At 37.2% G+C, this 25,359-nt stretch overlaps 1 protein-coding gene across 3 annotated transcripts; it reads right to left on the reverse strand.

Annotated features, from left to right (window-relative positions):
• Positions 1 to 224: 224 nt before the first annotated feature.
• Positions 225 to 24,318, reverse strand: cbarpb (CACN subunit beta associated regulatory protein b). Of its 3 annotated transcripts, none has more exons than XM_052123591.1 (10): positions 24,109 to 24,318; positions 21,019 to 21,092; positions 15,519 to 15,664; positions 14,706 to 14,767; positions 13,206 to 13,368; positions 10,463 to 10,634; positions 9,805 to 9,957; positions 7,969 to 8,203; positions 5,235 to 5,424; positions 225 to 4,250 (listed from the first exon to the last, which is right to left on the reverse strand). In XM_052123591.1, the coding sequence occupies exons 2-10, from the start codon at positions 21,064 to 21,066 to the stop codon at positions 2,786 to 2,788; spliced, it is 2,634 nt and encodes an 877-aa protein (XP_051979551.1). In that variant the 5' UTR covers positions 21,067 to 21,092; positions 24,109 to 24,318; the 3' UTR covers positions 225 to 2,785. The 3 variants fall into 3 exon arrangements, with proteins under 3 accessions (XP_051979551.1, XP_051979549.1, XP_051979550.1); XM_052123589.1 differs by having other exon boundaries at positions 14,706 to 14,785; positions 24,109 to 24,317; XM_052123590.1 differs by lacking the exon at positions 24,109 to 24,318 and adding an exon at positions 22,143 to 22,810 and having other exon boundaries at positions 14,706 to 14,785.
• Between the last annotated feature and the right edge of the window lie 1,041 nt (positions 24,319 to 25,359).

Below are 25,359 nucleotides of genomic sequence, written 5' to 3' on the forward strand. Positions count from 1 at the left end.
CCGGGGGTTGCTATTGATTTAGAATCATAATGACTGTACAGCCATCTTTAATTTATTAGCTTGGCTGATATGAATATTTGATGTTCCCAAAGGGATATTTAAGCACCTAAGATGGAGAATAGCAGAATGGAGCATAGACAGGTGCTGATAGTAATAAAATGTGCAGACTATCTCTTGATCTTGAAATAACAAAAAGGACTCAAGCAAAGTCATAATGTATCATTCTTTATTGACTAGTTGGAAAACATAACATGAAAATAAATGTTTAGATTGGTTGGTCCCTCAAAATAGATCTAGAATAAAGAGATCCAGGTAAACAAAACAAAGGTTCAGAAAGCTATTCTTGCTTTCCCTCTTTAGTTGTCTCGCCATAAGGTATAGCTCATTCAAAAATGAAAATTCTGTTATCGTTGACCTTCTTCTTTATTTTAGTAAATGACGACCTAATTTAAAATTTTGGGGTAAACTGCCCCTTATACTAAGTAATATATCAAGCAATTATACAGATTGTATTTCTCCATGGAAATATACCTTGCACAGAGCTATATTTCTCATTCATCTAAATATACCCAGCAATACAAAGAAATTTTATTTTTGTCAATGGTAATACGGCAAAATGTCATCATTCAGCAAAGCATTACATCTAAAATAACAGAACTGTAAAATACTTTAAAAAAAAATAATAATACCAGCTTTTTCATTCTCTACTTGTCACATCTCATTAGGTGCTCAACTGTGGATCCGCTAAACAATTATCTGTCAGTACATGTAAATCTAAACTGAAATCCATCAACAGACAGGCTATTTGATTGTGCATACGTTACCCAATGGTAACAGCTATAATTATGCCAAGTCCAAGACTATTCTAGTGCCTGCGATTGTGCTTATATAACTCTACTGTATCCTTTGTACAAATGTACTGTTTGGTTGTCCATTTGGACTATGGTTAATAAAATCCAACAGCCAGGTATGTAAGCACACGTTCCAGTTAATTTGGTGTACATACTGTATTTTACAAGGCATATAAAAAAACACATTTCAGATCTTCATTTAGCAATTTTGTTTGTTTATCGTTTTTTAATCATTTGCATGCTCTAGAGAAGATCAAACCCGAAATGATCAAACCTAGAATGATCAATACAGAATCCATCTCTTACTGTGAGCTCCAACCAAGAGCAGTAGCTGACACTGTTCACTTTTGACAGGAATTCTAGATTGGGATTTCCATTCGTTTAGGATCTGGTTTTATTGGATCATTCGTATTGACTTGAAAAGTGGCTTTTGTAGCAAGGGCCACAACAATAGCTTATGCTGGGCAGTGGGATTTGGACAAAATGACTCTTTTGTTCATTTTATTCCCCAAAAGCAGCATGTGCAATTGTCCACCTATTGGGATTCTTCTCTTGGTCATCTTCACACAAAAATAATGCTAATAAACTCAGTTCGGTTTATGTAACACATGCAAGACAAGGCATGCCCTCCTCACAAACAACTTGTCTCTAAAGGATGGTACAGGCCTGAATGAAACTCTTAGAGAGGCATATCTGTGTGTACAAAAATGGAGATACTATAATCCTTATTTTGCAAGACTATGCTTTCTTTGTGTCCTGACATTTGATCTTGGTATTACCTGACAATTTGGCACTATATATTAAAAATAGTTCTATTTTCATTCTCATTCTCACAATTCTAACAATATAGAACAAATGATACAATTAATGATGAAAAGCACAATAATATTAATAATAACAAGACAGTGGTCATAAAATTACAGTATCTCACAAAGAGGCAGTTTTAGCCATTCAGTACTTCAATTATAAGGTAATGATTTTAAATGACAAGGACACTTAATCATGGATCTAATTTGGGGAACAAGCTAACATGCCTCTTGTTATAGTGCAACTAACCCCACTCATATTCCATATCATGTTACCCAGATTATAAACACTGTGAAGTTAGGCTGGGAAATAGCTATTTTTGCTAAGGAACTGGACCTATGGCATGGTGTTTCAGATAAATGAAGACATTAACAAGGAGCATTTAGAACAAAGATAATGCTGTTGTTTTTGAATAGCAATCACATTGACAGATTGTGGAGTTATTTGTAATACAGGCTTTATGACATATTGTAACTAGACATGTCTACCCAAAGAAATGATCATTTTTACAGTTTATCCCAATTATTTTAAGGATTAATTATGTTTTTTTTTATTATTATTATTATTATTTAGTTAATAATTCTAACAGCAGGTCTAGCAACACAATATAAACTCAAATGCCAATAATAAATAGTATTTCACTTTACCACAACTTTAGAAAGCAAAACATACATATCTAACTGAATGGAGGGCTATTTTTTTATGTTTTTAAACAAGTAAAATAATTCATAAACAGACATCAAGCTAGGCAGCATTGCAATAAAATTCATGCACTTAGAAATATAATTAATCTTAAATCTAATAGCACCCAATTTCACAGTGGATTACCTAGTGCAGAGAAAATATTGGCTTTCGAACAAGTAGCTAAATGGAGAGCTTTAATAACAAAGACTTGACATTTCATTTGTTAAAGACTTGCTATGTTGAGCAACGTGAGGTATGAGCCCTAATCTCCATATATTTAACACTGGGCATGGAAGAAACATCTCTACCAGCATCTAGGACATGAAAATTATTGAAATGACCAAAGCAAACCTGTTCCAGATCAAAGACAAAAAGCAATCAAAACTTTGGACCTGTAGTTGCTGTGAAGTGTCCCTGTTTGAGGAGGTGAAAGGAGCCACATGCTACACTGGACTGTGATCAGGTGATGTGTAGGTCACAGTCACCGCACTACACTCAGGCTGTTCCCTGGTTCTGCGGAGATCCGAGTACAGCCGCTCTTCGAGGGTAGCTGCTAGTTTGTCGCTCAGCTCTTCTGTGATTGTCTGTGGGCCGTAGCTTGTTTTAGCAAGCTGTTCGGGTATACATTCATCCGGAGGCTCAGGGGGTAGCTGTGCTTTTCTAGAGTTCTCTGATTGTTCCCCAGTAGTGTCAGTTATTGGAGGGGGCAGCGATGCCTCAAGAACTTCCTTTTCATTGAAGGTTCCACTTCTATCAGTGTTGGAAGATATCTTGGTGTCCTTTGCCGAGACCGAGTCCATATCAGTAGCAGTATCCTGACTAGTAGTGTCCTGAAGTGCCTTTGGTGTATCGGGAGTACTGGTCGCACCTTCACTGCTCTCTTCATCTGGTGCACTAATAATTCGTGGGAGTGTGCTGTGGTAGCTAGTCTCTAGAGGATAGTTGACAGTTTCACCACGACGGAGGGGAGTACGGTACCGGTCAAAAGAGGATTGGAAGCGTTGGCCGGGGTCACTGTACTGCTTGGAACGTTGCCACTGTTTGCGCAGGTGCACACGGGAACGATGCTTCGATCGCAGTGGAGACTCTTGTTGATCAAATTGCGGATCATGCCGCAAGAACTCATGGAAAAGTGCATCTGTTTTCTCATCAATGCTGTAATCACGCCGAGAGAGGACGGGAGGATGAGGTTGAGCGTCCCGTTGAGTGAACATCTGGCCATAGGGTGACCACAGGATTGTGCTCTCATCAGTTTTCACTCCATCCACGCTACCACTAGCACCTGCAGGTTCCTCTTCTAGTTCTTCATCAAAGATGTCTGTGTCAAAGCTTTCACACACTGTCCCCTTGCGTCCAGAACTGAAGAAGTGCCTGCGCTCCACAGCTGAGCCGTCTTTACTGCTACTGCTGCTTCCAAACAGCCGCAGCTCCTCAGGAGCTCGTGAAGGAGCTTCTATAGATGCATAACCACTGTCCATTTGCAGGAGCTTGCGGGTTCCTGACTCTCCGTCACTTCCCCTTTCAGAATCTACACTATCCTGCTTGCATCCTTTCTCCAGACCTTCGTCTACAGGCAAGTCGGCATCCCCCTCCATCTCATCTCCAATATCTTGTGAAGGGTATTTAGGCAGCCCTCCCATCTCCATTCTACCCCCTAGAGAACATACGCTGTCTGCATCACTACGGACTGAGTCTTTGTCATTGTTGCTGCTTTGGTCGGAGGAGACATACCGTTCAAGAGAGGCACGAAGAGTCCAGATATCACGGTACAAGGTCTGAGGTTCTAAGCTCTCCTGGCGACAGCCCATTCCAAGACTCTCCTCTGAAGAGGGATTGGCGGGGAGGCCGATCACCCCCTGGCCACTTGCTCTGCTGCAGCTGGGCTCCACCATCACCTCCACCTCTAACCTGCAGAGATCAGCACATACACAAAGTCAGAAAATCTCATAATCTTAAATGTAGATTTTTGGAATTCTTCAGCTGCCACAACGGCAGAAACTTCTGTAGATCCTCCAGACACCCTTCCAGTTCTCTGAGAAACTCTTAGTTCCTGCAAGAATTGTTAAGAACTCTTAGTACTTTCAACCATTCTTTCAGTAACTTCATAAATGAAAGGCTTCAAGGCACTTGAAATATATTTTGAGATTCCTTGAGGACATGCATAGGATATTTGAGTATGTAATAGGATACCATAAAAAGGATACATTTCAAAGGGTGTCTGATCGATTTCCAGAGGGTTCCAGCGTGTGGTTGCTGAGGAACCCCAAATGGTGCTTCAAGTATCTTTTAATTTTTACAGTGTTAGAAAATACAGCAACATAGCATAATATCATGTTTATGTCAGTGTAGGTCTATGTCAAATATACGAAGTTTGTTTATTTTTCTATTTCATGATAGATTTGTGCCCAGGTTCAGAGATGTTAAAACAGATGCCTTGATTAGTGCACAGATGGTAGTGACTCACTCTGTGATGGTTCATTTGAGGAGACCACTCCACAGCCGCAAATATGGGCAAGTCTTAATAAGTAAGCAAATATAAACAAATATTCTAATGGTGAAACCCATGTGTATTGACCTTCCTGGACTATTATGCAAAAACACATGGGAAAAATGCAAACCAACTGCTAAAATAACCAAAAGGGACCCATATGGTATTTACCTCAATTCAAGAAAACAAAATGGTTGATAAACAACCTCCATCTTATAAAGCAAAGCAATGTTACTTTGGCACTCTCTCTTCATGATGTAACTGTAAACAAGCTGATGATGCCATGATAAGGCAATGCTATCAGCACACTGAGATCAATCCAGCATGGAATGAGTCTGCTGGATGAGGTGTGAAGAGGCAGATGGTTACTATAGCAAATGCATGGGCGAGGCAATTAAAGATACCTGCCGAGGGAGGGTGGGGGTGTGGAAGGGGGGGATAAGAGGCGTGGTCTGGGCCAGGTGGGACAGTAGGTCACATCCTTGGTGCGAGCAATGTACTGGATGAGGTCGATATGATGGGCATCGTGTTCTTCTTGGTCCATGCTCTCGCTTGCTGCACGCTGCCTCTGGAACTGCCTCCGTTTGGGAGAGCCTTTGGGGACAACATGAATGTTATTCATCAATTCTTGGATTTGTTCTAGCTTTGCAACAAGCAAAAAGCAGCCAGACTGCATGCCTACAATTGATATGTGCAGTCTCAGTAAACAATTCTAACAAATATTCTTCCTTCCACATTGATTTTGAGAGACAACACAATATACAACTGACCAGTTAACCAGTCTCCCAATTTTAGGAAAACTAGTACAGTCAAGAGATCTTGAGTCCACATAGAAAATCTTCCAATTCTAATTTATTCCTGGGCATAAAAATAATGTTTTAAGATAAAACAGCATCCATCGCATGTTGGTGAAGATGGCAAGGTGTATTTTCATCCATTTTCCTTCAAAATGATCATTCATTAACCCAAACTTCCTTGGTTACGGGTCAGCTGGCTTGAAATTGCATTTAGAATGAGGAGGAATAATGGGAATTCGCAGTTGTGCTCGAGACATTTCACTGAATTGCTGAGGTGATCACAAATGAATACAATGCTTTGGATGCCTCTGGAATTTATTTATATTTTTTAATGCAGTTGTCTTGGGATGCACAGCAGTTTTTGCCCTTTATATTTTGTGTATTGTGTTGATGCTCATTGACCCCATGGGCCTGACTTTAATTGCATATATGAGTTCACATTTACAATATAGTGTGCTGTTCAAAATTGTTTCATAATGTTGACAAATTATTCATCTGTAGAATTTGTCAACATTATTAACTTTTATTTACTAGACTATAAACTAATTTAAGCAATAAGACATCAGCAGGTTAAAATATGGTTTTCTTTTACTGACTTGATTTTCAACGGCTTCAGCCTCTTCATAAGCTAAGACCGCAATGTGCTTATGCTTTTATGTTGTCAGTTTGATTATAAATGTGTTGAGATCGCTGTACTATCAAACTATGGAAAAGCTCTTGGGATGCTCTCTTTCGGTCTTAGGTTTAAAAAAAAAAAAACATCTTTGGAAGGGAAGAGTCCTGCGTCAACTGGCCATCTGCTTGAGAGTGAGTCTTGGCACCCAAATACAGCAGCTCTGTCTTGGCTGAGATAATATTCTACAGTCTGGTACACATGCACACAAAAGCCAAACTCTGTATCTGACTGACTCTGCCACATGAAGGCAATAAACCTCTATTGAGGTCTTCAATCATTTTTACAAGGTAATGCACAACACATAGGCTAAATGAAAAGCAGAGAAACATTCAATATTGCTTTGCATCCCCTAAGGCTAGGAAATGGATCACTTTGCAGGTTTATAACACTTTTTATGCTTTCCATTTCAACAGCAGTTATCTCACTTCCTTTTTTAGGGTATAAATAAAGATAATGAATACCTTTATACTGTAACCTAAAAGCAACATTCTGTTTCCTCTGTTCATTTCTTTGTTCATGTTTATTCATTCAAGCATGTTCATTCATTAATTCATTTTTATTAATTTATTCATGTTCATTCACTCATTCATGTTCCTTCGTGTTTGTTGATTGGTTAATTAATGTTCATTCATTAATTCATGGTTATTCATTCATTCCTTTTCGTTCATGTTTATTCACTCATTCACGCAATGCTCATTCACGTTTGTTAGTTCATTCATTTATTCATGTTAGTTTATTCATCCATGCATTAATGGTTATTCATGTATTCATGTTTATGCATTCATTTTTTCCTTCATTTATTCAGTCACTTCAGCTTAGATACCATGCAGATAATATCATGCTTGTTCCTTTAGAAAGTTTGTAGCACAGACTTTTATTTTTTTTGCTTTTTTACCACTTTCAAAGGGAGATGAGGTGGGAATGGAATCAGGAAATCATCAGGATCATTCTATTCCTCAAACAAAGCTTCTGAAATGCTTTAGAAGAGTTGGAATATAGTCCCAAAGTCATATGGACTACTTTTAGGGGTCGTATAGACCGAACACGTTCATTTGCTAAACAAAGCTAGACGCAGTACAACGCATAAAACAGAACGCAGTTGTTTTCTTATTTATCTGACACAATGTCTAAAAAACGCTGAACACCTTTGTGGAAAAAGAGGATACAGATACGCATTCAGTGTCAATGGCCATTTATGGTGCTTTTTGTCCTGTTTGGAGTATGGTAGTCTCAGATCACTGTTTGCTTTCATTCTTCAAAATATCAATTTTTATGGTCAACAAAGAAAAGTCAATGACAGAACAGAATTAAAATTTTGGGGTGAACTATTCCTTTCAAAAAAACCTATACATTGCACTTAATAAGGCATTTGGTTAACACAGTCTATGACACTTTCATTGCCTGCTGTTCTAACACAACAGCACGCATATCATTGTCAGTTAAAAGCCACTTGCTGGTGACTGAGGGGTCATTATATTCAGCAGAACTATTTTACGCCATCTTCTCAATATCTCTTTTTTCACAAATCTATTGAAAAAGAATAAAAGCAATATGCAAAGGGAACAATTCAGTCAATGTAGCCTGTTTATTCAAATTAGTGACTTGCAAGTACTTCGGATGCTTTCAATAAAACTATGCTGAAAACCCCATGGATGTGTCACCCACCTCTCATGTCCAGACTTGAAGCCCTTTGGCTGCTGTCAAACTTCCATTTCTTGATCTTGAAATAGGGACTTGCTCCTTCCAGGCTGGCATGCCGACGGAGCTTTGTGAAGAACTGCAGCATGGGCCCTTGTGGGGCCCCTCCAGAGGAGGACAGGGCAGTGGCTGAGGCAGATGTGCGGTCTCTACCATTACCAATGATGCCTGCGTTCCTAGCGACCCCTCCTCTTACCTCCATCTGTTTTTGTTTCCATGATTAAAGAATAATTATATAATATTATTTATATTTTTAGAACCAGTGATAACATTTTTAATCTACTACACTGCAAAAAATAAAAGTCTTAATCTGCATTTTTTTAATTGTTTTCTAGCTAAACTTTCTAGATATCCTTGAAACCAGATACATTTACGTGAGAAGCAGAATGATGTAAGATATTAAGGGGTGGATTTCACTGAGAATTCATTGTGCCCTGTAAAAGCGTGATAAGTTCTTCTCCACCATTTGATGAATTACTTCTGACATGATCGATAAAATGTATTCAAACATCTCTTTTATATCACATTTTGTTTAGCCTGCTTTCCTCTGAAGGTAATAGTGCACTGTTTATTGCAGCAGGCAAATATCACTGAGTTTTGTGAATAAAGTGCAATCTATAATGAGCCTAATTACATAGAAAAGTTACTTGATTTAAATACTTAAGATGCAGCATTATTTCAGCACTGATAAAACCTGCTTAAACTAGATTACTGGTGGTCAGCGTATAAGATGCAGTTTTGCGCAAAAGTGGCGCAATTGTTTAGTAAGTCTTGTTTTCAGGGGAAAATGTAACTAAATTTAGCGAGGTTTATGCTTAAAACTATTTGGCAATGAAGTAAGAAAAATAAACTTGTTTTACCTTTGATTTATTTTAACTTATCACATTGGCACATCTTACCCCACTGGCACATCTTACCCCATTGTCACATTGTTTTTATTATTTTAAGCATAAACCTGTTTTAAAATCAAGTTTGTCAAGTAAGCTCATCTTGTTTTAAGGATGTTTAGATATATTTACTGGAAAAACTAAAATAGTGATTAAGAAAATTAGTTTTTACAGTGCAGGAGTATAATAGTATTACAATATGAAATATGAATATAAAATAATAATAATAATACGTTTATTTTATATCATGCCTTTCAACAAACTCAAGGTCGCTTTACAAGTAACAAGCAAATAAATAAACAAATTACAGCAGAAGGGGAGAGCAATTAAGAGTCAGAATGACAGAGGGAAAAGATATGTTTTCAGGTAGGTTTTGAAACCATGTATGTGTTGAGGTCCTGGAGGGAGTGTGGGATGGAGTTCCATAATGTTGGAGCAGTAGTGCTAAAAGCCCTGCCAGCCAGTGATATCAGCTTGTAATGTAGGATGAGTAGTCAACCAGAGTCAGAAGACATATGTGAGCGAGATAGTGTGTAGGGACATATACGATCTGATGTAAGGAGGGGAAAGACCATGTAGAGCTTTAAATATAGTGAGGAGTAATTTATACTGAATGCGGTATGAGACAAGTAGCCAGTGCAGTCTACGTAAAATGGGGATGATGCGAGATGATTCCTTGGAATAATTAAAAGATAAGATAATTACAAATAAATAAATGCTACTTTTTAAGAGAGTAACAGACAAAAATCTGTTGTTTCAAGCACTTGTTAAAGAAAAAGCTGTAGTACGTAGCTGTGACTCAAATAAACGTAATTGTGTATTCATTATGGACTGCGTTTTATGAGTATCGTGGAAAGCTGCATGTGATGTCATATATATATATATATATATATATATATATATGGGTGTTACTCACTAGACAGGGGCTGGTAGGCTCAGGACCGGGTACTGCAATGCTCTCACAGAATGTTGTGTCCACTATAGAATTAAGAGTATCACCAGGAAGAGCAGAGCTGGGACTGAGGCTCCGGCTGGTCAGGGCAGTCTGGGGTAGTGAAAATACTGGTGGCTGTGAGGAACCAAGAGCTATTTTATTATGAAAGTATTAAATACAAACAAAAGGTAAAAAAAAACACAATTATGCAGTAATTTAAAGTTTGGCTTACACTCTCAAAAAGATAAAGTTCTATAAAGGGATTATGATGTCATAGGAGAAACTTTTTATGTTGCATTTAAAGGATAATCAAATGGTCTTGTATCATCGAAAAGAGATTTATTTTGCAACAATGACCACCTGATTGTACAATATCTCCCCTCCCCCCCAAATTCTAAATATATAAATGGACATACATTTATTGATTTGTGTATAATTTAATTTAGAATGAGGGTAAATAAATAATGGCAGAATTTTCATTTTTGGGTGGGTGAACTATCCCTTTAAGATCCTTCTTAAAGGATCCTTCTTAACTGACCTGGGGGGGGGATAATAAAAAAAATAAAATCGATCTCATGCTGTCCTTGTTATGACTGACATCATATTCCAACTCCTATTAGCAGAGCAATGTGGCTGTCACCTGAAAAATCGAGAGGCTGGATTTAGCGACGGGGCGCGTTGTCATGGCAATACTGTTCTGGGATGACTCACACTCGTGGATGGTGAGTATCTGGAGGGCGGGGGGAGGGATGTGGAGGTGTGTAAGCCTCGCATTCTTTAAGTGATGGAAGTCGCCCTCCGTGAGCGTGTACCTGAGTTCAGACAGACAGGGAAGAGGTTAATACACGCAACAGTACGTCAGCGAATTGAACAGCATGACATTTCCTAGAACAAAGGGACAGTATACATGTATGTGAATGTTCTACAATACACACTGTATTAACACGATGGTGACTGGTTACAAAACCATGCATTCCTTTTTAATATTAAATATCTAAAGTCCACATTGGTCCCAAATTGTCTATTAGCTTAAAAGTCATCTATATACACATCTAGTGTACTACAAAAATGTACCTTGAAAAGAAAAAACCTTGAAAACAAATTGTTTACTATCCACTGGCAAATCTATTAGAAGACTTTGGAAAAGGCCCCCCATTTACTTCTTAAGAATTCTTATTTGTTCTTCATTCAGGGGTGAAAAGAAGTTTGAAACAGCTGAGCAACAGTATACTGGTTCAAAAATTCAGACACCCACACACACCGCAGTGGGAGGCGTATGGAAGTACATTTAAATAGGAGGACGCTGAAGACTACATGTAAAACTTATGTGACACTGAAATGTTTTATCAATGACTTTATGCCTCATTATCAATAGAATTCACTCGAACAACTCGATGATGATTTAAAGCAATATGCACTTACTGAGCACCACCTGAACACCTACTTATTCATGCAATTATCTAATCAGCCAATCTTGTGGCAGCAGTGCAATGCATAAAATCATGCAGATATGGGTCAGGAGCTTCAGCTAATGTTCACATCCACCATCAGAAGTGGGGAAAATGGGATCTCAGTGATTTGGACCACGGCATGATTGTTGGTGCCAGATGGGCTGGTTTGAGTATTTCTGTAACTGCTGATCTCCTGGGATTTTCACGCACAACAGTCTCTAGAGTTTACTCAGAATTGTGCCAAAAAAGAAAAAACATCTCGTTTGATGAGGTCAACGGAGAATGCCCAGACTGGTTCGAGCTGACAGAAAGGCTACAGTAACTCAGATAACCACTCTGTACAATTGTAGTGAGCAGAATAGCATCTCAGAATGCACAACATGTCGAACCTTGAGGCAGATGGGCAACAACAGTAGATGACCACGTTGGGCACTTAATGAGGACTATAGTGTTCCTAAAAAGTGCTCAGCGAGTGTACATGCAGTAGTTAATGTTTAATTTGTCTTGTTTACGGTCTGAATTAATTGAGCTGCAGCCATAATATTCGTTATTGTAATTCATGATGGCATTGATACTATAGCAAAGTTGGATGCATAAAAGAATGTTAATGGACAGAATCCAGACAAAAATGTATGATAAGAGGTATATCTTACTTTGGGCAGATGTGTGAATGGATTTTGCTACAGATGGCACATGAGTAAATAGGCACTTGAGAGTATTTGAGTAGATTTGATTCCTTTTGTTGACTAATCTAACAAACAAACAAAAACGTGATATGGTCTTGGAAAATTTCTCTACGTGAACGATTGTACATACTGTATGTAGGTAAATTTGCACCAGTTTGCTAATAAATCTGAAAGCCGGTGTATTCATGTTTACTGAACAACGTAACCAGAATGAGCAGTCGGCCTCAAAGTAGGTGAAGCTTCAGGTCACACCTACTGATGACATGGACCAAGGTGTTCAGCAGACAGTAAGAAGTTTTCCTAAAAGTTTGCCCATGTGAACTGTTATGAACCACCTAAATTAACTCATACATTTTTGGCCAGATTTTGTTCCAAATTACATCACACCAGTTTGTTCTTTGATTTCGTATTAAATATACCAGAGCCAAAAAAATGGACCAAAAATGTTGATGACTCATCTTGCCCTACACAGATTTTTGTCCAGTCAAATGCTCTCTAGAATGAAAAGTTCCTTCCCCAATACTACCTGAAACCAACTAGTAAGTAGCAAAAATCATGGTTCATGGCTTTGACATAACATAAGTTCTAAAAAATTCTAAAAAGTTCAAAAATTAAAATAGAACAAACCATTAAATATGTCCCACTAAACTTTCAATAGGCAATTTGTCTGGCACAGAGGAATCCAGCAACACTTGCAGTGAAAAACTTTGACTTAAAATTAATAACATAAACATAAACTACGCATTTCGGCACAGGAACACTGATGAAGGCCTACGTGCCGAAACGCATTGGTTTATGTTATTTATTTTAAGTCAAATAAAGTTTATCACTGCAAGTGTTGCTGGATTCCTGCCATTCCTGTTGTTTCTATCCATGCGCCTTGTGAGTGGGTAAAATAGTGCCAGAACTTCTACAGCAGGCAATTCGTCAACAGAGGAAAGAAACCTGTGTTTGCCAAGTGATTTCATTGGGATTTTAACACAAAAATAAAAATGATAATTATAGTGGAAAAAGTAAGGGTGACCAATCATGACATGTCATGTCCTTTATACAGTTATATAAAATTTAAGCTAAAATCTTGATGTTGAAAATATTTTTTATTAGTCAACAACCCATCGACTTGATAAACACAGATTGCAAAATGCATACAGTATATGAATAAAGGCTGTAGTCTGCTGCAGCAGTATCTGCTATGAATAGGGGCACTTTGTCAAGATTGGGCGGTATAAAAGAGTGGGCAGCTGACCTTCGACCTTTCTCCTGTGGTTTCTTGCTGTGGTCAAAGAGCGCCGCTTCATTGAAGGAGACCCGGCGGCCGGTGGTGCCTGTGGAGAGGAAACGCTCCGTCTCCATGTCATGGGAGCTGGCTGCCGACAGGCAGTCTGATTCATCAATGCGAATTGTAATCTCTGTTTGAGGAGAAACAGATTATATTATATTATACCAGAGGAAGGGTTTTTTTTTTGCTTGATGGCCTCAGTATACACTGCAGCCATAAGGAATAATGTACAGATTTTGCTCTTATGGAAAGAAACTGGTACTTTTATTCTCCAAAGTGGCATTCAACTGATCATAATCGGGACATTAATAGCGTGAAAAATTACTATTACTAAATTACTATTACCCACTTTAGTCACATTCACATGACCCGCACGATCAGCATTTCCCCGATATCTCTTTGCAGACAATTCGGATAAAGTATCATTACATGGACAGTGCCAATGCTAAATGTAAAACAAGATATTCTCTGCATGTGCTTTCATGTTGAGTTCAAAGCGGCAAATCATGTACAGTAAATGCAGCTTCACGATTGCTGTCACAAAGTGGATGGTCACACTTAATATATTGTGGAGGATGAGGGTTTAAGAGAATGAATGCCCATTGTAATGAAAACGCAAAACTACATGAAATATATATTTCAATTATTTAACCTACAACTGGGAAATGTTTTATGTTACTTGAATTGGAGCTATTTTAGAGCATTTCTATCTTTATACTATGGAATGCTTAATTTGGAAAAACATTGTTACATATTGTTTTCTTTTCTAAGAAGGAGCTAAATGCATTTTGACAGGAAAAGATGTATACTGTATATATAGACAAAGTTCAGGACTTTCAAAATCTGTGATTAACTATGAAAATTCATGCTATTAATCATTATTAAATATTTGAATCAACTGGCAGCACTAGTTTTAATGTATTATAGTTTTTAAAAGCTATTTAACTGTGAATAATTAGGATGAATACAGGTAAAATGGGACACTTTCTAATAATCTGTCATTTACAATTTTAAATATGATTCAATTGGCTACATCAACGTCATCCCATACTAGTTTAAAATGAGCTTAATACTGATTTTTAATAACGGAAGAAGATTGATGATTACGTTTAAGTGTCCCACATTGCCAATTATTCCTATATTCAACCCTAAGTATTACTATAACCAGGATTATAACTATTTACAAGAACATACTGATTATAAGGAATATTATAAACCACTATGAATGCATTTAATGTATTTGGATTACCATTATAATGCATTACATATACACCAGCTTCAAGTAAAGCATTACTGAACAGTCTCCTTTGCATTAGCTTTATATGATGCCAAGAACATTTCAGTGCATATGCAACACATTTTATTTAAAGCATCAATTATTGTGTAGGTTTGCATTTAAATGTTTAATGTGCACAGAAAAAGATCATAACAAGCATGCATTTGCTTGTTATGTGGTGAAAGTCTTACCATGCACTGGCTGGGCCTCCTCAATATATGTTGTATTACTTTTCTCTGCATCATCGCTAGCCCTGAGGCAAAGAATGAACCTTCAATGCAAACATGTAATGCGTCAAATTGACATTCATGTCAATCTCTTTTAAATCATTCATAATTACAAATTTTCATTTAAAAACTCTAATTCACATCCGAAACCTAATATGACATCAAAACAAATGACGTATGATTGCGATAATAATAACAGCGGCTTTATTACAACAATATACAGCTTCATTTGCCATAAGGCATTGGTAATGAGAAACTGGAAATTAGTTTCCAGTCTTCTAACCACTGTGTATGGTGGCAATATGAGTGTGTTTTAGTGGGTGTCGGCTAGAGTGCACTCTCCCGCACCAGGAGTGATTTATTGCGGCTGATGGCTGCTATGAGATCTCATTATACTCGCCATTTGTGCGAGTCTGCACTCCTCCCGGCTGCCTGGAGAGCAGGCAGACTGTACACCTCACCAGCCACTGAGAAATACAGCCATGCTGTGATAAATGTGTTGAGAAAACATTTCATTGGCTGAACATTGTATGCTTCACAGGGGCATCAGCTAATTCCATTTGAACTTTAATGTTACTGTTATGTATTATGTGTAATATATTGTCAGCCATAAAAATTAGATTATAATTATGGAAATTATATTGTTGCTTTAAACCGTAAACTTAAGATCTGATTGTTTAACAGGAATGTTCTACCAGAACCAAAAAGGTTGATTATACAAGAACATGTCATCGCATGACAATGTATGTATGGGTGGCTAAAAAGGGTTTATCTTACCACGCATGTCGCCTGTCCCCCTCACAACAGCGGCGACAGAGAATCAGAAGGATGGACAGCAGGACTAGTGTCCCCCCGACAAAGATAGACAAGAGGACCAGCAGGAGGACATAGCCATTCTGTGTCCCTGATGACAGGGGGACGTCCTAGGAAATCACCAGAGAAAGAGAAATCAGTTTGGAGGCTTGAAACACTAGTCTGAATACAATGTATTCTTACAAGGAAATTCCCTCTGCAAGTAAAATCCCATGACTTCAATTTACCCGGCGTACCCAATTATTAGGCGCATTGTATTCCTCAGGATTAATTTTATTATTGAACAAACACAATGCTCTCAGTCACTCCAAAATGATATTGAACCTCAAACCTGAAAGTGTGCACAATTATTAGGCAACAAAATTACAAAAATTATTTTTAAGAGTAGGTGCAACAAATTAGTAACAAAATGACAATTGAATTACATTTTTGGCCTTTCAAAAATATTCAGTGGCCAATATAGCCACCCTTCTTTGAGCCTTACATCCATGGAGTCTGTCAGTTTCTTGATCTGTTCACAATCAACTTTCGCTGAAGCAGCAACCACAGCCTCCCAAATGCTGTTCAAAGAGTGTATTGTCTTCACTCACTGCAAATCTCATGCTTGAGAAGGGCCCACAAGTTCTCAGTAGGATTTAAGTCAGGTGAGGAAGGGGGCCAAGCCATTATTTGGGCATTATTTTGAGGCCCTTGCTGGCTAGCCAAGCAGTGGAGTACTTGGATGCATGAAGATCATGGCCTTCTTGAATGCTGAGGACTTCTTCCTGTACACCTGCTTGAAGAAAGTACTTTCCAGAAACTGACAGTAAGGTTTGAGAATTGAGTTTCAGTCCATCTTCAACTCGAAAAGGTCCAACTATCTCATCCTTAATTATAGCAGCTCATACCAGTACCCCTCCTCCACCTTGCTGGCACCTGACTCGAAGTGGTGCCCTGTGCCCATTAGTGATGCAGCCATGGGCCCATCCATCTGGCCCATCAAGATTCACTCTCATTTCACGTCTTCATGTATTTCTTTGCCCAATCTTGATGCTTCAACTTGTGAATATATTCAGTGGTGGTCATGTTTCAGCCATCTTGACCTTGTCCATGTCTCTGAGCACTTGACACCTTGTACTTCTGGACACTCCAGGTAGGATGCAGTTCTGGAATATGGTAACATTTGAGGATAATGGGTTCCTGTTATCTTCTCATTTAATTCTTCTAAAGTCTTTTGCAGTCATTTTGCGCCTTTTCTTCTCCATGCGTTTTTTGCAACCCAGATGACTATTCGCAACAAAACATTTGATTGTCCGGTGGTCACGCTCCAATAGTTTAGCTATTTCAAGAGTGTTGCATCCATCTGAAAGGTATTTTACAATATTTTACTTTTCAGAGGTAATGAAGCTGCCTAATAACGCACACCTTGATATAAGGTGCACTTTTGCCACACCCTCTCTCATTACACAAATACATACCACCTGAAAATTATTGAATCCAATAAGCATTCAAGTTTATATGGTTTGAGGTTGGAAAATGTGCATGGAAATAATGATAAGATCAGAATACTCACTTGCTAATAATTAGGCACGCAGTCTAGATTTTGAGATTAAATCTGTAGAAACTGTAGAACTAGGAGCAACTGAATGGTCTCATGAAATGAAGAACCTTAAGTCTTACAATTTTACTGACATAGACATAAGCCAGAGACAGTTTCCACATGAAAGCCACTTTGTTCAATATTGACCCCTATAGTAATACTACATAAAGCCTGGCTTCTCATCATTTTTGTGGGGCCCTGGAGAGGAGGACCCATGTATGGGGGATTTTTTTTCCAAATTGAGATGTTAAGTGCAGTGTTCGCTACGCCAAAGGCTGCAAGACGAGTTTAGAAAGATCTTGAGGCGAAGACCTTTGCAATGGAGACAAGCGAGAAAAAGACAGAAGGTTTCTTCCTCAAAGACATCAAAGCACAAAGGCATACAGCACCTCTTGTCTTGCCACCTGGTTAATTGTCATCTTCACCCATGTATCCACAGTGGTGTTCAATGGGTAGAATTATAAATAAATGCATAAGAATAAGGCCTGAACAAGCCTTTGGGCTATACATGTAGAACCATGCAATTACTCTTACATTATACAGTTTTTCATTGGTGGAGAAGAACATAGTCCTAATTACTCAGTCGTCATTGTTCAGATGAAGAGCAAAGAGTGCACTGTTTATTAAGAGCAGGTCCATTAGTTTCAAAATTAGACAGATAGGAAGATTTATTTCTCCGCACTCGTTTTTTGCAGCGTTAATCTATAAATGCCAGCACGCAATTAATCACTGGGGGCAGTACGCCATTAACCTAGCAGAGCCAGAGAGAAAGATGTTCTCAGAGGAGAACTGGGGAACTCTTAAAGGTGAACTCAGTATTTTTTTCCTCTTTAAAAAAGTTGTACTCCTAAAGAAATTAATTGTTATTTTAATACACATGTATACATCCATAACCACTCACACAAGATGAAGACTCCAGTCATATCAGTAACCTTATAAAAGCTGTTTTATTCTACATGGAGTGGGTCCCCTCATGGGGGGCGGCCATGTTAGGATCACATAAGTGTTGGGGATGCTACATTGAAACTTCCCAAGCTACTAGCTACCCATAGCGTAAATTAGATACATTATGGTCAAGATACTCTTTTAAAAAAGTAGTAAAAGTATTACTGTAGTAAAACCACGGTAAATTTGTAAGAGTGAAACTAAATGTGTTGTTACTGAAAAAGTCACATTATGCTGGAAATAGCTTAACTACGGTCATGCTACTGTAAAATGTAGTTAGTAGCGCTTTCAGTTATCTTTAGTTTAACTTTAGTTAATACCCCAAGCTTCATCTCAGTAACCGCCCTGTTATTGAATACTTTCACTCAAGCATTACATTTATCATGGTTGACTGTTGATGTGTCTCAATCAGCTCCCTAGCTCACTAGCTCAGGCACTTGCAAAAGTGTTCATCCACACTTAATTACCTGCAGCATGATTACGATGCCGCGCTTTTAGACACAGCTGGTATAATTAAGCAACATCGCTGTATTAATGACACTATTGTGCATTTTCATTGTAGATATTAAAATGCATAGTGTTACTATGAAAGATAAATTACACGAATAAATAAATATACAAAGGAGAGTGTTTTTAATCTTTTACTCTAATATTTAAACGTTTTTTTTTTTTTTTTTTGCCTTTCATAAACATTATGGATGAAAGATCATTCTCTTTCAAAGATAAATGAAGGCTTTGACATTGTATATTTATGCTTGCGTTCATCATCTAACGGAGGCCTGCCGACATTTCCAGCAAGGGACCATAGTGTGAACCGATGCTCCCTGATTTTCTTAGAGAGCGAATGTGCACTCGAATTATTTTTGTGACTGAGAGAGTCTTAGAAATAGCCGACTCCCTAATCAGTGCCCTAACTACTGAACTTAGGAGCTGATTAAAAGAGAATGGTCTATCTGCGTCCTGCAAGACTACTACAAGGCACGCCCACTACAAATTATGCTCACCTTCAAATATCCAGAGAAATGCTGAAGTCTTGCAACAGTTCGATGTCACATATATACACTATAGTTGTTGTTATTAGGAGTAATTCAACAACCCTACACCTATATCTACCCCTTAACCTAACCACAAAGATTTAAATAATGAAAAGTTTGTAAAACGAATAAACATACAGCAACTTAAAATTGATAGTGAATGCAACATACCACCGTGTAACTAGATGGCGACAGTATGGAGAAAAGTGATGAAAATGAAGAGGAGAAGAATTCAGCCGTGTGCTAAGCTAATAGGCTAACTGGTTAGCTTGTGAGTGAACTGAAGAAAACAGTACAGAGACATTTTTTATTTTACCATTTATATCTTCAGTTTAATAATATAATATATGACATTTAATTTAAAAGTTATTATTTGTTGTATTTACACAGTTATTTTATTTTATTTTATTTCCAGGATATAAACAAAAACCATACATAAAGAGTGCAAGTGTATAGACTTAGATTAAATAATGTTCTATAGAATAGAAAAAAAAAAAAAAAAAAAAGACAGAAAGGCATGAAGTATAAAAGCACAGAATATTACGTTTCAACGCTTAACAAATTTAAAGAGGTAGCACAGGTTTACGTTTACAGTCTTAAAAGCTTTTGTGTTCTTTGAATGTGAAATGGTTTGGATGTATTGCCTGACTTCTATTCAAATACAAAAAAAGGGCTTTTGATTACTGAAGTTTCTTTTGTGAATGTGAAACTTGGCAAACAGCAATAAAAGTTTAATAATAAAATACTCATTACTTTTTGTTTTGCTGATGCTATAAAACCAAACAATACATCCTGAAACAACTCTGAGAAATCCAAAAGCACATTTTCATTAATTAAATGACAAAATAATTGTGTAGAGGGTCAATCCCAAAAGATGTGAAGTGCAGATTAATTTGTGGCATCACAAAAATAGCCATTTGTATATATATATATATATATATATATATATATATATATATATATATATATATATATCTTTTAACCTTTTAAATATAATTTGGCTGGGTAAAACCTATGTAATAATTTGAATATTTACACAGTTAAGACAACATGAATCATACAGCGATTGCGTTGGATTTTAAAAGTTATTTTAGCCAATGGAATCGCTTTAAGATTCAAGGGGGTGTTCCTTGGAGTGGATGCGTCATGTAGTGGGTGTTCCTTGTAGTCTTGCAGAATGCAGACATGGGCTTAGTTTGAAATTGCTTAATACCCATACTACTTATATGAGTAGTATAGTAGTATGCAATTCCAAACTCAGCCCATACACCCAGATACACTTGGAAAAATATACACCCAGTGAATAGTACATTTTTACAATGGCATCAACACATCCACGCCACTAGGTGTCAGTACAAGTTCACAACAACACAGAAGAAAGAAAGTCATATGGGGTTGGAAGGGTAGTAAATTACTGAATTTGCAAGTATCCCTTAAAACAAAAATGGTTCTATATAAAAAGTGCAAAGAACCATTGAAGAACCTCTATTTTTAAAAGTGCTAAGAAGAGTCAATGCCAAAGCCATTTGATCTCTCTTTGTTAAGCCACATCAACCTTGGATTGAAGCTCATAAACATCTCAGATTTAGTCACTGTCTGTCCACTTTCACAATGTATTTAGAACTAATCAAATGACGATGCTTATGCCGGTAATTGAAGTTCCTGTTAGTAACACTGGGTTCGGATGCTCTATTACACTGTTTGACTGTGCGATGGATTCGGTCTGACTCAAAGTTCTCTCGCAGGGGCTAATTTGCTTAGATCTCACAATGGATCCAATTAGGAAGGATACAGAACAGGATATTTTCTATTTGCATGTCTGGGGATAGGGCTGTAGAACGAGACAATGGAGGAATTGAAAGTTACCAGCAGGAAGAAGCAGCAAAAAGGGGGTCTGTCGACTTACTGTGGGGTGTTCTGTTAGGTTGGTCCATACGGCAGACTCATTGCTCATGGTCCAGGCCAGAGAGAGTGTCCCCCCTGAGAAAGACATTACAGGAAGTCATGCAGCCACTTTGAAGCTGGATATGGCACTAAAGAAGGAGTCTGAATTCCAGGTCTCCGTTAAAGGAATGTTCTGAGTTTCAATAATTGAAAGCATTTGTATCATAATGTTGCTTACCACAAATAATTATTTCGTTCTTTCCCTCCTTTATTTGCGATCACACTTACAATGGAAGTGAATGAGGCTAGCACATAAACATTAAAATACTGTTTCAAAATTATAGCCACAAGTCATGAACGCCATACATGTTTAAATGATTTTAGTGTGATAAAATCAATTATAGGGTTTACTGGTGTTATGTTGTCATGGCAACAAAGTTAATATTGGCAATAACTTCACACAGAAAAGGTTAGTAGGCAATTTTATTACACTAATATCATGTTAACACATATCATGTTTGCATCTTTTGGCTATGCCTTTGAAACAGTGTGTATTTTAATGTTTATGGACTGACCCCATTCACTTCCATTGTTAGTGCCTTTTTTTGTGGTATTCAACACAGTCTTTAAATGATTTAAGATAATTGTAAGATAAAATGTGCAGCTTGGACAGTCTGCAACACATCTCCTTTTGTGTTTAACAGGAAAAAATAAAGTAAAAAGGCTTGGAATGGCATGAGGGTGAGTAAATAATGACATAATTTCAAATCTGGTGTACTATCCCTTTAAGGTTTGCAGGGAAAAGTTTATTTACAAAATGAGCATACAATACTAGAAATATACTGCATTCAACAACAGTATTTTTCATAATTCATGCAAATCTTGTACATGAATGCTTATAAAAACTGTAATCCTGGTATACCAAAATATATACCAGTTGCAGTTGTTATGCAAACTGCAAAAGAAAGCAGTTTGCATAACAATGGTAATATTTAATTTTCTATTTTTCCCTTCCCATTATCTGTTTATGTTTCTGGCTTCCAGTGGCTGAGGCCTGGCAGCATATGTTCCCCATCTCAGATAATACCATTAATGCCACATCTTTCTGCATAAACCACAAAAACCATCTCTGACTTGCACACTCACCTCCCGAACAGCTCAACACAAACACATCACAGTTTGTGCTAGTCCTTGTTTCTTCAATGATGCGATGCTGCCTTTCCTCCCATGTCTGAAGGCAGTGTGTGTGTGTGTGTGTGTGTGTGTGTGTGTGTGTGTGTGTGTGTGTGTGTGTGTGTGTGTGTGTGTGAATGTGCGATGCAGACAGAGATCAGTATGTTTAAAGGGTCTTAACTGCAAAGTCTTCAGCTTCTGCTGCATACACATTCAGCTTCAGCCCACCTACATGTTTTCACGGCATCTCTCTCTCTCTTAGTCATAAACATTAAGCATTCAGAAAATAATGTTTGCTTCTCTGAAGCATAATTCTGCGTTATTAGTTACAGTTATAAAAACAAACCCAAGAGATCAATTTGGAACTCCCTTTGAATGTGTTTTGGACTATTCTTTCAGATTTAATGACATTGTTATTACTTTGTCACTGTCAATACTTTTGTGGTGGCCAGTCTTCTATTGTTTGTGTTACTTTGGTTAATTGATCAATTTAACAATGACGTATCTTTGTATGTTTCAGAATATGCTGTTAAAGACACAGTAAAAATGGAAAGAATCTGGTTTATTTTGGTTTACTGAACCATATAACAGTGATTATGGTTTGTACATTGCACACTTAACTGTTTGAGCAAACATTATTTACTTTTATTTCAGTTTACTGATCCATATAACAGCGATTCCTCTAAATAATTCAGACTTGTGTTTTGAGACACTGTAAAAAATTCAGTTGTTACCTTAAAGAGCTATTTGTATGTGATCTGAACCTTAAATCTAAATATACGTATATATATATATATATATATATATATATATATATATATATATATATATATATAGGGTTGGGAACAGGGCTGGACTGGGAAGGGGGGTGGGGGGGTTGTGTTGTTCTTTTCTTTTCTGCATATCGCGGCGCTGTTTTGTGGTCAGTTCTGCATAACACGACGGCTAATTTTATCTTATCGCGGCCCATTCATAATGTTTCGCGGACGACACACCCTCTCCCGATGGCCATTCCGCCCATGATCGGCCCATCGGGAAAAGACCCGGTATGCCAGATTACCAGTCCAGCCCTGGTTGGGAGGGTTACTTTTGAAATGTATTCCACTACAGATTACAGAATACATGCTGTAAAATGTCATTTGTGACGTATTACGTTAGATTACTCAAGGTCAGTAATGTAATCTAAATACTTTGGATTACTTCTTCAGCACTGGTACATTTTTTTACTTGTTTTGACTATAAAAACTCTGCCAGTACAGTAAGACAAAATACACATTAGTAATCCAGTTACGTACATGTATACAATGCAAAAAGTATTACTACCCATACCTATATATATATATATATTAAACCAGTTAAATTAGATTATAAATTAACTGTCAAACCATGTTTTACAGTATAGCAGATCAACTATCAAACAATGAATGGTGTCTTCAGAGTAAACTTCAACACCATCATGCTTTATAACTCGACACCATAAAGTCGATATTTTCAAAAGATAATACCAAATCAGTCTTAAGCCAGAGTGATAACTGTAAAGATCAGCAATATTATGCAACATATAGACTACTCCTATAGGTGTATATTCTTAAATGAGCATTTCGTATAGATTATTGGCTTTTTAAATGGATTCGTTTTATATCGATTAACGATATCCGAATACGCATGCGATTTTGATCATCCATAGACAGACGTGCTAAAGCAATGTAGATGACTGTTACTCTAATTCCCCAAAACATTCATGTTCATGCTATTCTTTTTAAACACAAAATAATCAAAGCCTGTTTTCCAAAACTGTCCATTGGCTTCTCGAATACGCTCTCCGCATTTTAAATGATCATTTGCAATAACGCACGATGTCATTTTGAGACGCTGAGCGCATCCTATGACAAGCATCATAGAAACAATGTATGAATGACAACAAAACAGGCAAACTTACCTATGTATAATTCATGTGGTCCATGAGACAAAAAGCTCGCAAACGATTCCCCGATCTTTCGTTTTAATTTTGGGGATTTAAAGCTATTTGTATTTATGAATGAAATCCCCCCTCCGTTGAACACACCCACTCGCCCATCACCCAGTGAGAGGAGCACATTGTGATGTCAATGTGAGGTATAGCTGTACTTTCATCAGAAGTGTCTATCACGCCCTCGTCCTCTGATCATGTTATGGAAATGAGGTAATCCCCCATTTGAGTCAGTGAAAAATCCTTCTTCATGTAACGGGCATCCCCATGCGGTCTGAGGTGAATGCAGCATTATAAGGTGCTGGTCAGTGACGTAAAAATATAGGCTAGATATCTCATGTTAAAAAGAAAAGGACCATTATAGATAACATGGAGGTACGCCATTGATTTTAAGAGGAGAGAAAAAACTGGGCAATATATCATTTGGGTGGGTGAGCTGCGATGTTTATGTGCTAAATTACTAATCTATATAGAATTTAATTATTTTTACATTTTATATAGAATTATTAGCGCCTAAGTAGATACTGGAACGAAGGCTGTAAGATTTAAATTCAATTAAATATTTTTTTTTTGTTGGCTGAGCGCCCCCTCCTGGTCGTGAGATCCACAACCCTTTGAATAGTTCTCATAAAAACGTTCTCTATAAAAAAGAATAAAAAAAATCTCTATATAAAATAGAAATGACTAATGAAAAATAAAATAAATAATAGAATAAAGATGGACAATTTTGTGTGTATTTGTGTACACATCCATCTCATAATATATGTCATCTAAAAGTAGCCTATATAAAACAACTATTTTCTAATTTTGGATAATTAATGTAATATGTAACATACCTATATATATATATATATATATATATATATATATATATATATATATATATATATATATATATATATATATATATATATAGCCTATATATGAGAGACTAAATATGATTACATCGAAGTACTAATAAAGGGAATTTTCAGCCATATTAAAATTATCTCATTTATTCACCGTCATGCCATCTCAGATTTGTATGACTTTATTTCTTCTGCAGAATACAAACTACTATTTTTTAGGAGAGTATCTCTGTAGGTCCTCACAATGCAAGTTAATGTAATGCTCCAAAAAGCACATAAAAGCAGCATATAAGTCATCAATAAAACTCCAGTGTTTTAATCCATGTCTTCAGAAGTGAACTGTTAAAATGCTAAAGCTTAAAATAATTGGTGA

Source organism: Xyrauchen texanus, chromosome 50, assembly GCF_025860055.1.
Source record: "Xyrauchen texanus isolate HMW12.3.18 chromosome 50, RBS_HiC_50CHRs, whole genome shotgun sequence".
Classification (NCBI taxonomy): Eukaryota; Metazoa; Chordata; class Actinopteri; order Cypriniformes; family Catostomidae; genus Xyrauchen; species Xyrauchen texanus.